Here is a 13,540-nt window from a genome sequence, read left to right on the forward strand (position 1 = left end):
ACTCAGATGCTCCCATTGCCTAACACCAATTAACTTAGTTGCTTGTTTCTATTCTATGACATAAACACATTTAGCTTACACAGCTATTAGCCTCAGGTTTTCTATCCTAGTTTCATTGGTACCTCATTCAACAAATATTTATCTGCCAAGATACAAAATGATTTCGTAGCTGCGAGTTTGCTGTACAACAGCACTAATACTGTTAAATTGCAATAAACAGTAAAACCCAAAACAAAACACCCAGCACTAATACCTAAGTGCTGGGAGGATGGTAATGCTTAATATTTAATAGACAAACTTGTCTAGAATTACTTTGAAACCACAGCCTCCATGTCTCTTCTATAGTGTAAGTACAATCATCAACGTACAACCACTCGCTCTCCTCAGATGAGAATGCAATGCACCAATTACAAATATGAGGTAGATTGGTAGGAAACTGTCAAACAATGACATGTCTATGAAATTCCAAAAAATGAAACCATTTTTAAATTAATATTTAGTGGTAGGATTCAAACAGGTATATGCTTTTTTGGTAGAAGTTAAAAAAAAATCATACTCAATATTTAGACTTCTCTGCAAAGTAAACTTGATTTTTTTAAGCTTTACACATGGCTTATGGAGGGACTCAAATGCTATACTGGGGGCCTGAAATCATATCAGAGAATTTCTCAAACTAAGCAGCAAAAAATTAAAACTAAGATAGGGAGGCCAGAGCTCTCTGTTTAGAGACACCATAAGCTCACAAAGCTGAGTCCTGGAGTACAGAGAGACCAGCGGGAGCCACAGACTGCCCTGACAACCGCTCAGCCAGAGTGCTGACAAGCAGAGATGCTGCCACCAGAACGTGACCGTGGACACCAGGCCAGCCTTGGCCAAAGGTAATATAACATGCTCCTGTTCTCTTAAGCTTCAGATGAAATATGTTCTTTAAAAACGCAATTCTGCTACACCAAACATATCCATTTTGACAATTTATTTTCCCACAAAACACTGGCAGACAATCGCTCACCTACCATATGAAGGATGAGAATCGTACATTTTTCAAAGTTACTAAATTCCTACAAGGCACACTCATAATTTCAGAAAAAGGCCAAATACAATTTGGAATACTCATTTGAGATACTATTAATCACAAGTCCTTGCAAGCTAGGATTTTATGAGCTGTCAGGTTGCAAACATCACTGGTCATTCTGCTATTTTCATAGGCTGTAGGGGCTCTGAATGTGTGGCAAAATATATAGAATTAATACTTGCCTTTAGCCACAGGACTTTTCATATCAAATGAAGCAACCACAAACCAGTGAGACTTTAGAATTAAAAATGTCTCTACAGCCAGTTAATTTGATTCCATGATATGGTTTAGCAATCTAGCTAAAACTCTTAGATAGCCAAGATATTTCTGTCAGTTTCTGTATACAATTTCAAAGAGGCATGTAAAGGAGCAAATTCACAGGCTTGTCTTTAATTCCTTGGGGGTCTTTTATCAGACAAATAAAATGATGGAAGCATTTCCACTTCTAAAGTCCAGAAAATTTACTTAACTGTATGGACAGTCAAGATTCAAAAATCAGCAAATTAGAAACAGTCAAATGTAAGGCTTCTCAAGATGATAATTGAGGGGCAAAGTACTAACCACTGTTCCCCTATGATTAGGCCTAATAAGCCCCACTGTATCATTTTCTACTTCTGTTAAAAGAGCATCCACATCCCTGAGGATATGCAATGGCACTACCCTCAAGAGCATCAAGTGGGAATCTGGAAAAAAGAGCTTAGAGTTGATCATTTGAGAAAGAGCAGCCATTCTTGGGATCCACAAAAATTCTAATCAAAATGTTAAATGGATTTAATTAAAAAAAACAAAAAACACCTGAATCATTCATGTATTGTTTAAATGGTGTATGGTAAAGGGGTTTCCTTGTATTGGGCTGTTTTACTGTTCGGTGTATCTTTGACTGCAGTGTTACACCTATAATAAAAATAGAATTTACAAAGTGGAAAAAGCCTCTCTCTCCAATTACTCTATTAAATCGACCATTTTACATTTTGACTTTGTCCCTTTTCCTAGGTATTAGTAAAATAACGCCCTTCTTCGTTCTCTTTCAAACACTCAAGGGAGGCATTTAAAAAATGCATTTAAATATTTCCTGCATCAATGCAAACTCTGAAGCCCTGAGATAGAGGGGGGAAAATAAACAGGAAGTGAAAGTGACAATGTCAGGGCTTTCGTTACTTTCCGCTTTTCTTTTAAACAACACAACTAAAAGATTAAAAAAATATATTTTTCTCTTTAACAATCTAAAACTAATCTAAGGGGATGAGGGACAGTGGGGGGTGGAGGGTAGAAACTAAAACTCAGAAACTACGCCCTCCCGAACCACACACCTGGAAGGCTCTTTTCAAAAGGCCCTTTCCGGCTCCTGCCAGGCTCCATTACAGCCCCAGTCACACGTAGCACCCTCCCCGGCTTCCTCCGTCTTTTCCAGTGCACATCCACTCCTCTCCCTCCTCCCTTCTCCAAGCAACGGTTCCAACGCAGACCACGGTACCGCTGTGTCAGGCCAACTGTTACTCAAGCACACGCTCATGATTCACCCAGCTCGGCTCTTGGAACGAAACACGAGTTCTTCTTCCCTCTTTAAGGGAGGGGAGGGGCTCGCACTTCGCAGGACGGCAATGTCACTCGCTTACGACAGTCCACTCTCGGGGCAGTCACTCTGCTCGGCTCCATCCTTCTCTTAGCCGCCTGGAGCATCGATCACCAAGCCGGCGGCACAGCGGCCCTGGAAACTTACTCCGGACCTTGGTTGGGACGCGGAAAAACCGCCTCGCCGGGCATTTTGCTGCTTCCCCGGCCGCAGCCCCGGAGTCCCCGCACCCCAACCTGGCCCGGGTGATGGCCCGCGACCCTCACCGTCCCTGGCCTCTCCTGTCATCGGCACCGGGCGCGGCCCCCGGGCCCACATCTGCGGCCCGGCGGTCACTGTCGGGTCCTCCGGCGCGCGGAAACGAAGTGAACTTCCCAACCGCCCGGCTTCCAATCCACCGAAGTGTCCCCCGAAAACTTTTCCAGCCACCGCCCCCGGCGCGCTAGACCCTGTCCCTGAGCCCGCTGTCTTACCTGGGGCGGCGGCGGCCGCGGACCTGCTCGGGCGGGAGTGCTAAGGGTTGGCGGTCGCCGCGGGCGCCACGGTCGGGGTCCCCTGAAGAGCATCATCCTGCCGGCGCAGGGCTCCGCACAGCGCGCGGGCCTAATGAGCGCCGGCGCTGCGCCGTGGGCGCCCCGGCTCTACCACTGCGCCTCGCCACTGCCCGCCTCCCGACGCCTCCCTGTGAGGCGCGGGCTGGGCGGGCGGAGGAGGGTGTGTCCCTCCTCCACTTCTGGTCTGGGCACATACTCCGGCGCGAGGCTGTTTTCTCTCCTCCGACGGAAAAAAAAAAAGAAAGAAAAAGAAAGAGCGCGAGCGAAGCGCCCTCCGTTCCGCAGGTTTGCAGGGCGGCGCGCGGCCGGCGGCCTCCCCTCCTCCCGCGGAAGACCTTGCAAGAGTGAGCGATAGCCGGCCACCCGCATGTGGCGAGCTCTTGATGTCGGAACTTGTTAATTCCCGGCACTTGGTGCTCTACGAGAAGCCTTCTCCATCCCACCCCACGGGGCAAGGGCGTGGGGGAAGCGGAACGGGGTCTCTCGGGAAATTGGGCCCCGCGACAGAGCGGGAAAGAGAGAAGCGGGTCGGCCGAGGCGCCAGCTCTCTATTGGCTCCAAGGCTGTGCTGGGGATGCGATGGCCGGGCCTCAGCTGCTGGTGAGCGCGGAGGGGCCGGATGGTCAGCCCCAGGCCCGGCCCTGCCCGAGGACAGCTACTCACCAGATGGTGCCCTACCCGGAGCTTTTCGGGACAATCTCTCCCACAGCTGAATTGGCTTCTCTTACGCTTAATTGAAGGAGCTAGGGAACCGGAACTTAGGTCTTAACAATAACTGGAAAATCTGCTTTGTCTTTGAGACATTTTGTTTACAAGAACAAACACAAACCATTTAAGAACAACCTAACCCAAGGTTTCACATAGCTTACTTACAAGTTAGATAAAACACAGGATGCCCCGTTACACTTGAATTTCTGATAAACAACTAGTAATTTTTTTTTAGTGTATGTCCCAAATACTACATGGGGTCACACTTATTCTTTTTTAAAAAAAATATGAAATATTTGAGGTGTACTTATACTAAATCATTTGTTGTTTATCTGTTTATCTGTAATTTAAATTTAACAGGGCATCCAGTATTTTTATTAGCTAAATCCGCAAGAGGTTTGAGTTAATGAATCCAAGCTGGCAAACAATGCAACAAGTAGCAAATCTCTCTTGATGATCTCCTTTCTTTATTAAAAAAGATGGAGGTTTCCATGACAGCAAAAGCTTTGTCACAACCAAAGACAGATTCATGTGTTAGCTAGCATCTGCATTTCAAAATACAATTGCCCTGGATAGATAGTGACACATTAAACATTCAGTCCACATGAGAAGGTAATTTACCTGAGTCCTTTCCTTTTATTAGCTAGTGCTCCAAATGAAAGAAGAGTTTTATTACTGGTATGTTGGCTATCATGAATATTCTGCAATGAACAGGAGTACAGATAACTTTTCGAGGTACTGATTTCATTTCTTTTGCGTATATACCCAGTAGTGGGATTGCTGGGTCTATGGTAGATCTATTTTTAATTTTTTAAATAACTTCCATAGTGTTCTCCATTATCTGTAGCAATTTACATTTCCATCAACAATGTACAAAGAAAGGTGTGGGGGCGGAGCCCGAGAGAGTAGTTTCCAGGCTCTCGGCCTCACATAGACAGGTGCTGGCTCAGGTAGTAAATGGCCAACTGTGATTGCATGGCCATCAGCTGTGGCTAGTTGGCCGTCAGCTGTAACCAGTGAGCCATTGGCCACTAATATAACTGCTGTGGCTATGCTAGAAGAGAGAAGGAGAGAGAAGGAGAAAAAAGAATGGGGCTAGCAAGAAGATGGCGGCTGGGCTGGCAAGTGTGGATGGCGGTTTGCGGACAGTGTGTATCCAGCCTCCAGTGAGAGTATAGTGCCGCCAGAGAGAATAAAGTGGTATGACTCCCCTACCTATGGCTCCGTGGGTGTTCCTTTTTGGCCTCACCATGTCCTGCGTTCTTGTATGGGGAGCGGGAGAAGAGACCCTGCAGGCCGTCCCGCACGACAAATGGCGCAGCGAGCAGGGTCTCCTGCACGACACATGGCGTAGTCGGCAGGATATGGTGCCAGCCAAAGCTCTCCAAAGGACGGTGGAGCAGTTTGTGCGTGTGAACACTCAGTCTGAGGAAGACCAGGAGGAGCAGCTGCCGGAGAGCTGGACCCCCGTGGAGGGGTGGGAGGACGTGGACGGTTCTCCCACCAGCACAGGAAAAGCCATGCAGCTGCTGCAGAGATGGAGCCCCGTGGAGAGGTGGAAAGATGTGGACGGTTCCCCAACCAGCACAGGCCGGAGAAAGCGAAGGTCGTTGCAGCCCTGTGGGCCGGGGAAGTTCCTGCTCAGGCAGCCCGGATGCAGGACTTATAGTCCCAGGAGGTAACGCTTGCTGAGTCCTCCGTGGGAGATGAGGGTGAGGTCAAGGTCATCCCTCACCCCCAGGACAGCCCTGGCGAATGACTATGGACTATGGGGAATTGCCTTCCATCCCTAATTTAATGGACTGCTTGACTGTTTGTTTGGGAACTGTTGTTAGTGGAACTGGGGGATATTTGCTTTTGTGTCTTTCCTTCCAAAGTTCATCAATAGGACTTTCACAGTGTATAAAATAAAATTCTATCCCACAATCTGATAGATCATTAACAGTTTTTATAGTAAATAAGCTGTTAGTAAATGAGTTTTCATCAGAATAAAATCTCCCTCAAAATTCAAGATGGTAATCTTAAAGTCAATTAAATAGGATAGAATAGTCACGTATGTTATGAGAATTTTCTTGCTATGAATGTGCAGAGGAAATACCTAATTTTATTGAGAAAGACACAGTAAGATTATACTTCGTCAATATTCATACGTATTCTGAAAGTACCATTTGTTTCCAGAATATAAACAGAGTAAGTACTTAGTAATATCCACAAACTAATGAAGACTTACAGATTCAATATCACTGCCCAAGTAGTAAATTCAGTATATCCTATATGTAAAAATATAACAAAAAACCTGTCAACTGCCCCCTCACAAAAATAACACCAAACCATATTGTCAAGCAAAATATTTTTAATTAGTAGGCTGATCATAAATAAATCCACATAAAAGATTTAACAGAATTACAAAGTGTTTTGTGTTTCTTCTGTGGACTCAATTCATAATACACATTAGTCAACCTCATTCTCTAACTGCGACAAAAAGAGCTGTCATCCAACAACGTAGCTGTCATCCAACAACGTAGCACAGCAATTCATATTCTGTAGTTACATTTTTACATTTTCTTTACAAATGTAACATTTATGTACATTATATATATATATCTTTTCTATAGTTCATGTATTGAAACTCTTGTTTTTACAGGGAAAATATTGAATTCATTTAATGAATACGAATCATTCCTTGTTAAAAAGTAATTCATATAAATAACATGGTACCCACTGCCTTTTGGCATCTCTTGTCAGAGCTCAAGTCCAGAAATGTCATATTATAAGAAAAAAGAATTTATCTAATTTTACATTATGACATATCATTCCACATTAGCTACATAAATTTGCTGACTTGCAATGAACCGAGCACTGTACTACTGTACTACTGGAAATGTGTAGAAACCAATTCAAAATATACTTGGTGAAACAGCATCATTACCATTAATTTAGGCTGAAGAAAATCTGTCAAGTTTTTTCCTCCTTTTTAGCTTTTGCTAAAGCCTCAAACAGGGTGCTACGCTATGCATAAAGTCTTGTAACAACAAATGCCTTTGTTTCAAATTTCCAATGTGCTTCTCTGACAGATTATGCTTTACCTAGGTTATGGATCTTTTTCTTCTTACTCAATTTTATTCCACTTCACTTACAAATCTGCTGCTGAATGTGAAGCAAAAATTCATAGTACGAGAATGCGGCTTCTGTCCGATCTTCAATCAAATGTTGAAAAAATTCTGTTTTGGCAGGACTCTCATCTCTAAAAGAAAAGGAAAAGATATTTACCTAAAAGTTCTTATTATTAAAAGGAATAATTTCATATTTAAAAATATATAATACACGAGGACTTTAGGAAAATGGAACACAAGGAATATTACTTAAGTAATGGTATATAGTTTGATGTTATTTAAAATTTGCTTGAAAACGAGCAATTTCATACAGATTGCATAGGATATGACAATTTTATAGTTTAAATTACAAATACTTACTTTACCACGTGAAGAATTGGGCTTAAAGGTCTACTGTCTCTAAGCCAAGTTATAAAGGATCTGGCTCTTTCTGATGAAAGTGTATCTAGCTCCGGAAGATGTGCCTGGTAAAGAAAATATGATTAGGAAATTATTTCCTTTCTCACAGACTTCAGTATTATTATAACTAAATCATGATTCCCACAACCACCAACAAACTGCCAGCACTCTATTTCCAGCTCCAACAGCAGCAACCAACCAAATGAAATTTAAATTGTTGGTGAATCTGTGTATTTTTCTGCATAAGTCAATAAAACATGTTTAATGGTAAGTATGTCACTGACATTTTACCTGTATATTACTTTTTTTCCCCCTGGATAAATTAATAAAACATAATGACTAGCATGTCACTGGTATTGTGTTGCAATTTTACGTTTCTTCTGAAGAAAATATTCAAATGAACGGGGTTATCACTAAGTTCCAAATTCATTTAACAATTATACATTATACCCCTTATTATAATAATAGCCACTCTCAGAGAATTTCATATTTTCTTTAGTTCTTAAAATTTAAGGGAAAGCAATATTAAAGAACACTATGGATGTGTAAATATATTTAAAAACCACAGGAAACACTTTTTAAAAGACCCCAAAAGTCTACTCTTTCATATATTAAAAATGTTTTTTTCCCCAAAGCCAACTTAATAGTAAACGAAATAATTCAAAGTATACAGTATGTAAAAAATTTAAATAGAAAAGTTTGGATTGATTATATTTGTAATTTATGTGAATATTTAAACAGTAAAAAAATTTCTACTTTAATGAGTTTTTTCAGATATTTTAAAAGTATAGCTACTATTATTATATATAATTAAAAAAACAAATAGATCATATTATGCATACTTTTCTCTCTTCAGACTGTTGTTTTTAATAAATACATATACATTATTTAATGCTGTAAGAATGTGTGTACAAAAACACACTTTTATGAATAAATCTATGGGGAATATTCTTTGGAGTAGAATAATTTACTGTGTCATAAACTATGTGATTTTCATTTTAACAGATATTGTCAAATGGCCCTCCAAAAGACTGTATAAATGTATACTCCAATCAACAGTATTTGATAGGCCTGTTGACCTCTGCATTATTGCCTATTAATTAAACTTAAAAATCATGCCAATCTGGAAAATTAGAAAATGTTTTATTTTGTTTTCTTAATTACGAGTGAGGCTGAACATCATTTCATATGGCCACTGCTATATTTTCTCCCTATGAATTGGCTGTTCAAATCCTTTATCCATTTTTATTTTTATTTCGTTTTGAAGGGACAGGGGTTTCTTCTTCTTAAAGGTTTATAGGGGCAGCCAGATGGTTCAGTTGGTTAGAGCATGAGTTCTTAACAACTACGGGTTGGATTCCTACATGGGCCAGTGAGCTGCACCCTCCACAACTAGACTGAAGACAACAAGCTGCTGATGAGCTGCCGGAGGGGCAGCTGGATGGTTCAGTGGTTAGAGCGTGAGCTCTCAACAAGGTTGCCGGTTTAATTCCCACATGGGATGGTGGGCTGCATCCCCTACAACGAAAGATGGAAAATGGCAACTGGACTTGGAGCTGAGCTGTACCCTCCACAACCAGATTGCGGGACGACTGATGGGTCCTGGAAAAGCACACTATTCCCCAATAAAAAAAAAGAAATTAAAAAAAAAAGTTTGTAAAAGAACTTTACATCCCAGAGAAATTAGCCCTTTATCAGGCACATGAGTTATAGGTAATTTTCCCATTTTGTTGTCTTTTGGTTTTATTTTACCGGATAGAAATATTTTAATCTTATGCTGTCAGATTTATTAATCTTTTTCATCACTGACTTACAAAGGCCTCACCCATTTTAATATAATCAAGATTCTCTTTCTAATATTCCATTTTTCTCACAGTGATTTGAAGTATAATCTTAACCATGTTCTATTTTTCAGGAATTACATCCATTTCTGAATTCTATTCTATTCCACTGATATATTTATTATGCTACTATCATAGTGCTTAACTAAGCACAGCTTTAAAATAAAGTCTACAATTTTATTTAGTAAAACTTATTTTTCATATGCTTTTCCCCTTTGCTGATATTATTTTTCTAAAACTTTTCCTTATTATCCTCATTTGTTGAGTCATTCAAACAACAGAATGTAGTGAGAATTATATTGACATTATATTAATTTCAGGAGAAATGACATATTTACATATCCAAGAATAAGGTAATTAAATATAGAGAACTGCTTTTGGAATTGTATTTCTTTGGTATTGGTTAACACATATATAAGTAAAGGCCAACTGAAAAATCTGTTTATTACCAGCAAAATAATTTAAATCAGAAGGTAAAGTTGTTGGAAAACAGTGTGGCAGCTCTTCAAGAAGTTAAACATAGAGTTTACCATATGACCCATCAATTTCAACCCTAGGTTATATACCCAAGAGAACTGAAAACATGTTCACACAAACACTTGTAAACAAAGTGTTCATGGTAGCACCATTCACGACAGCTCCAAAGTGGGAATAACCCAAATGTCCATGAATGGATGACTGGATAAACACAACGTGGTATATGCAAACAATGGACTATTATTTAGTCATAAAAAAGAATGAAATACTGATAAATGCTACAAGATGGATGAACCTTGAAAACATTGTGAGAAGTGAAAGAAGCCAAACACAAAAGGCCACATATTGTGTGATTCCATTTATATGAATTGTACAGGACAGGCAAATCCATAGATATAGAAAAGACATTAATAGTTGCAAGGGGAAAGAAGGTGGGGAAAGTTGGGAGATATAGGTTTCTTTTTGGGATGATGGAAGTGCTCTTAGATACTGGTGATGGTTGTACATTATAAATATACTAAAAACTAACAAATTGTATACTTTAAAATGGTTAAAATTGTGAATCTTATGTGAATTTTATCTTAATAAAAATTATAAAACAAACAAGCACACAAAAGTTAAAAGCTGTATAGAACCTACTGACCATTTTCTGTGGTATTGATGCAAAATTAGGATATCCAAGCACATCCTCTATGAAGTTATTGTCACAGCTTTTTCCAACCCAAATGTAAAAAGCCTAAAAACAAAAAAACAAGATATTAAAACTCCTTAACCAGAAACCCATTATAGCTTATTTTCTCAAAATTATCAAGCATAATAGAGGTAATGCATACTATTTTCAAATAAAGTAGGAACAAACATAATAAGGAAACATAATTGGTACACTTAAGAATCTACATCCAGGAAATCTAGAGTGGTTTTTATCTTCTTCGCTTCAATTTCAAGACTTCCCATAAAACATATTTTACCTTTTTCCTTTTCTTTTCCCCAAAAGGAATGTAATGTTTTAACCAGGATAACTGACTCACTATACTTCCTATCCACTATTTCTATTATGACTGCCTCTGTTATTTTAACCAAGATGCTCTTCCCACCCCTTCTCCTCAGGCTATCGGAATCCTTTTCTTGATCATAAGGTATCATTTATGAAGCCATCTTGACCATTCTAACACCTCTCCCCACCACCCTGTCCAGTGACTTTTCCTGAACTCCTAATAATTAATGGCATTTCTGACAAGGGATATAAGTTGAACTAGATAAACTCTTGAGGTCCCTTTGAATTTTATAATCCTAGGTGGTAAAGTCCTTGAAGACAGGAATTTATCTCTTCTCTTTATCAGGTATACATAATATACGACAGTAAATGATCCACAATGATGAAATTTATTAATCTATGATAATAAAATGATGTCCAACTAGAAAAGTCTAAAACAATCTGACCTCTTGTGCCAGTTACCAATGGGAGCCTCTCAGCTCCCAATCCACCTTTCACTGCCTGCTCTGTGATAACAGAGCTGTAAGTGTCTCTTTTTGTTGGAACAATGTTAGGCTTATCAGTAGAGTGTACTTACCGAGCCACAGTCCATAAGGAAAGCACCTTCTCTTGTCAGCTTCTCTGCAGACAATTTTTGAAGAGGTGGCTGAGGTACAACCCTGTCATTAACATGTATTGCACCCTGAAAAAAAAAGACGGAACGTGAACAAGGTTACATTGCTATCATCACACTTTGGAAGCTAGTGGACACTAGCTCTTTAAGAAATACTGAAAAATGACACTTGAGAATTTTGCAGAATGCAAAAAATTATTGATAACACAAATATGTAAACCAATCTTTCCATTTCCTCCCCTTTTGAAATCAGGTTATATTAAAAGTATGATTATTAAATCTGCTGCAAAGCAAGCTATCTTTTTACATTTCTCTAAACATATTACAGAGAAGATTCCAAAAAGTTGTTTTAACAAAAGGAAGAAAACACACACTACATATTTGCATGTTAAAAATACTGTTGGTGAACAAATATATGGTGATAGAAGAACAGACTCTGGGTGAACACACAATGGGATTTATATATGATGTAATACAGAATTGTACACATGAAATCTATGTAACTTTACTAACAATTGTCACCCCAATAAACTTTAACTAAAAAAAAAATACTGTTGGATACTAGATCCAGTTTACAATATAATCAAAACTGTGCTTTGATCATATGAGAAACAATCAATATCTACAAAACAGGAATGGAAATGTCCATGCTACAACTTAGCTTTGTAATAAACATTATAATAAAACCCACAAGACAATTTACTTCCTATATGAAACTATTTTTGAAAACTCCATAACCACAGATAGTATCTGATAGACCTATTAATCAAATCCATCGCTAGTGTCCTTAATGTATTAATACCAAAAAGGAAAAACAGATAAATTGTTAATAAATGTATTGCCACCTTAGTTATAGAATCAAGACATTCAAATATACTTAAATTTAAAAATTCCAAATGCACTAAAAGAAATCATACCTCATCTGTTAGTCTGTCTATCCTGTATAAGTTGGGATGAATCATTTTCATTAGATGAACAAGTGGCTGACACTTGATCTGGCACATGGCATACACACGATCATCCAGGCGTGTGCTTGTACCAGTTCTAAATGCTTTCTACATAAAAAAAGATACACATTTTTCAAGAAAAACATAAATACAGTGAATAAGTATTACAACAAATACATACCATCATCATGGAAAAAGCAAGGCCTTCAAATCAGACAGACATGCATTCAATTCTCAATTCTTGACATTTAATAGATAGGTATATGAGCAAGTTACTTCGCTTCTTGAAGTTATATTGTCATCATAAGAAAAACAGGGAAATACCTCTAGGTTACTGTAAGAGTTAATTAAGATGATGTATATATAATACCTATTATGGTGCCTGAGACATGGAAAGATACTCAATGAATAGTATATCCTTTCCTTAGTCTCCTTTCAGAAGTATACTCTTATACTAAGAGGGAAATACCTCTACGTTGCTGTAAGAGTTAATTAAGATGATGTATATGTAATACCTATCACAGTCCCTGAGACATGGAAAGATATTCAATGAATATTACATCCTTTCCTTAGCCTCTTTTTAGAAGCATACTCGTATACTAAGAGTATGCTATTAGCACACCATTATTCAAGCTTCTCCCACATATTAAGGAGTGAGAACATAATGTTTTACAAGAGTCATATTTGTGTACCTTCATTTCCCACTGATCTTTCTGTTCTTCAAAACCTTTTCAATGCTAAACTGCGTAAGCCTCTAGTTAAATAAGTTTTTAAAACCCAGAAAACCTAGATTTCACTTCTTCACCTAAATAATGAGAATTTTAAAAGATTTTATTAAACGTATAGAGAAATACCTGTTTGAGAAGGGCCAAAACATAGAGAGGAAACAACTTGAGGGAGGTAGGTGCTATCAACGCAGAGTGCTGTAAATTTGAGACCGTGGAGCCATATGCAGACAATGAATCCACTACAGCATTCACTAAGGCATCTCTTGCGTCTGACAGACTTGACGAAACAGATCGATCCACAGCTAGAAGGCAATCAAAATGAAAACGTATTTAACCATTAGATTCCAATGCATGCTGTAAAAGATAAGATTTACATGAATTATTTAAGAAACCAACAAAAATTCCATTTCCACAACAGAAAAATACATTTCATATCCTCCCTCATTTTAAAAGTATTGATTCATTGCATATTTTTTCTGAACTAAATCTGAATAAACCTGACAATTAGAACAAATCTAGAT

General features: G+C 38.8%; 2 protein-coding genes across 6 annotated transcripts in view; both read right to left on the reverse strand.

Moving 5' to 3' along the window:
• Nucleotides 1–3,713, reverse strand: part of MCUB (mitochondrial calcium uniporter dominant negative subunit beta) — a 74,811-nt gene extending 71,098 nt beyond the window's left edge. Inside the window, exon 1 of one of the 2 annotated variants that reach the window (XM_019741892.2) lies at nucleotides 3,119–3,713. In XM_019741892.2, the coding sequence (XP_019597451.2) occupies nucleotides 3,119–3,214 (96 nt within the window). In that variant the 5' untranslated portion in view covers nucleotides 3,215–3,713. Of the gene's footprint in view, nucleotides 1–2,382; nucleotides 2,630–3,118 lie in introns of those variants that run through there. The other variant, XM_019741893.2, reaches the window with a different exon arrangement.
• Nucleotides 3,714–6,242: 2,529 nt separating this feature from the next.
• The window catches only part of SEC24B (SEC24 homolog B, COPII coat complex component), an 83,948-nt gene continuing 76,650 nt past the window's right edge, over nucleotides 6,243–13,540 (reverse strand). For all 4 annotated transcript variants that reach the window (XM_019741956.2, XM_019741954.2, XM_019741955.2 and 1 more), the window contains 6 exons: nucleotides 13,146–13,321; nucleotides 12,262–12,399; nucleotides 11,309–11,413; nucleotides 10,381–10,473; nucleotides 7,381–7,484; nucleotides 6,243–7,151 (listed from right to left, as the gene is read on the reverse strand). In XM_019741956.2, coding sequence (XP_019597515.2) covers nucleotides 7,037–7,151; nucleotides 7,381–7,484; nucleotides 10,381–10,473; nucleotides 11,309–11,413; nucleotides 12,262–12,399; nucleotides 13,146–13,321 — 731 coding nt within the window. In that variant the 3' untranslated portion in view covers nucleotides 6,243–7,036. The remainder of the gene's footprint in view (nucleotides 7,152–7,380; nucleotides 7,485–10,380; nucleotides 10,474–11,308; nucleotides 11,414–12,261; nucleotides 12,400–13,145; nucleotides 13,322–13,540) is intronic.

This window comes from Rhinolophus sinicus, linkage group LG02 (genome assembly GCF_036562045.2).
Source record: "Rhinolophus sinicus isolate RSC01 linkage group LG02, ASM3656204v1, whole genome shotgun sequence".
Taxonomy (NCBI): Eukaryota; Metazoa; Chordata; class Mammalia; order Chiroptera; family Rhinolophidae; genus Rhinolophus; species Rhinolophus sinicus.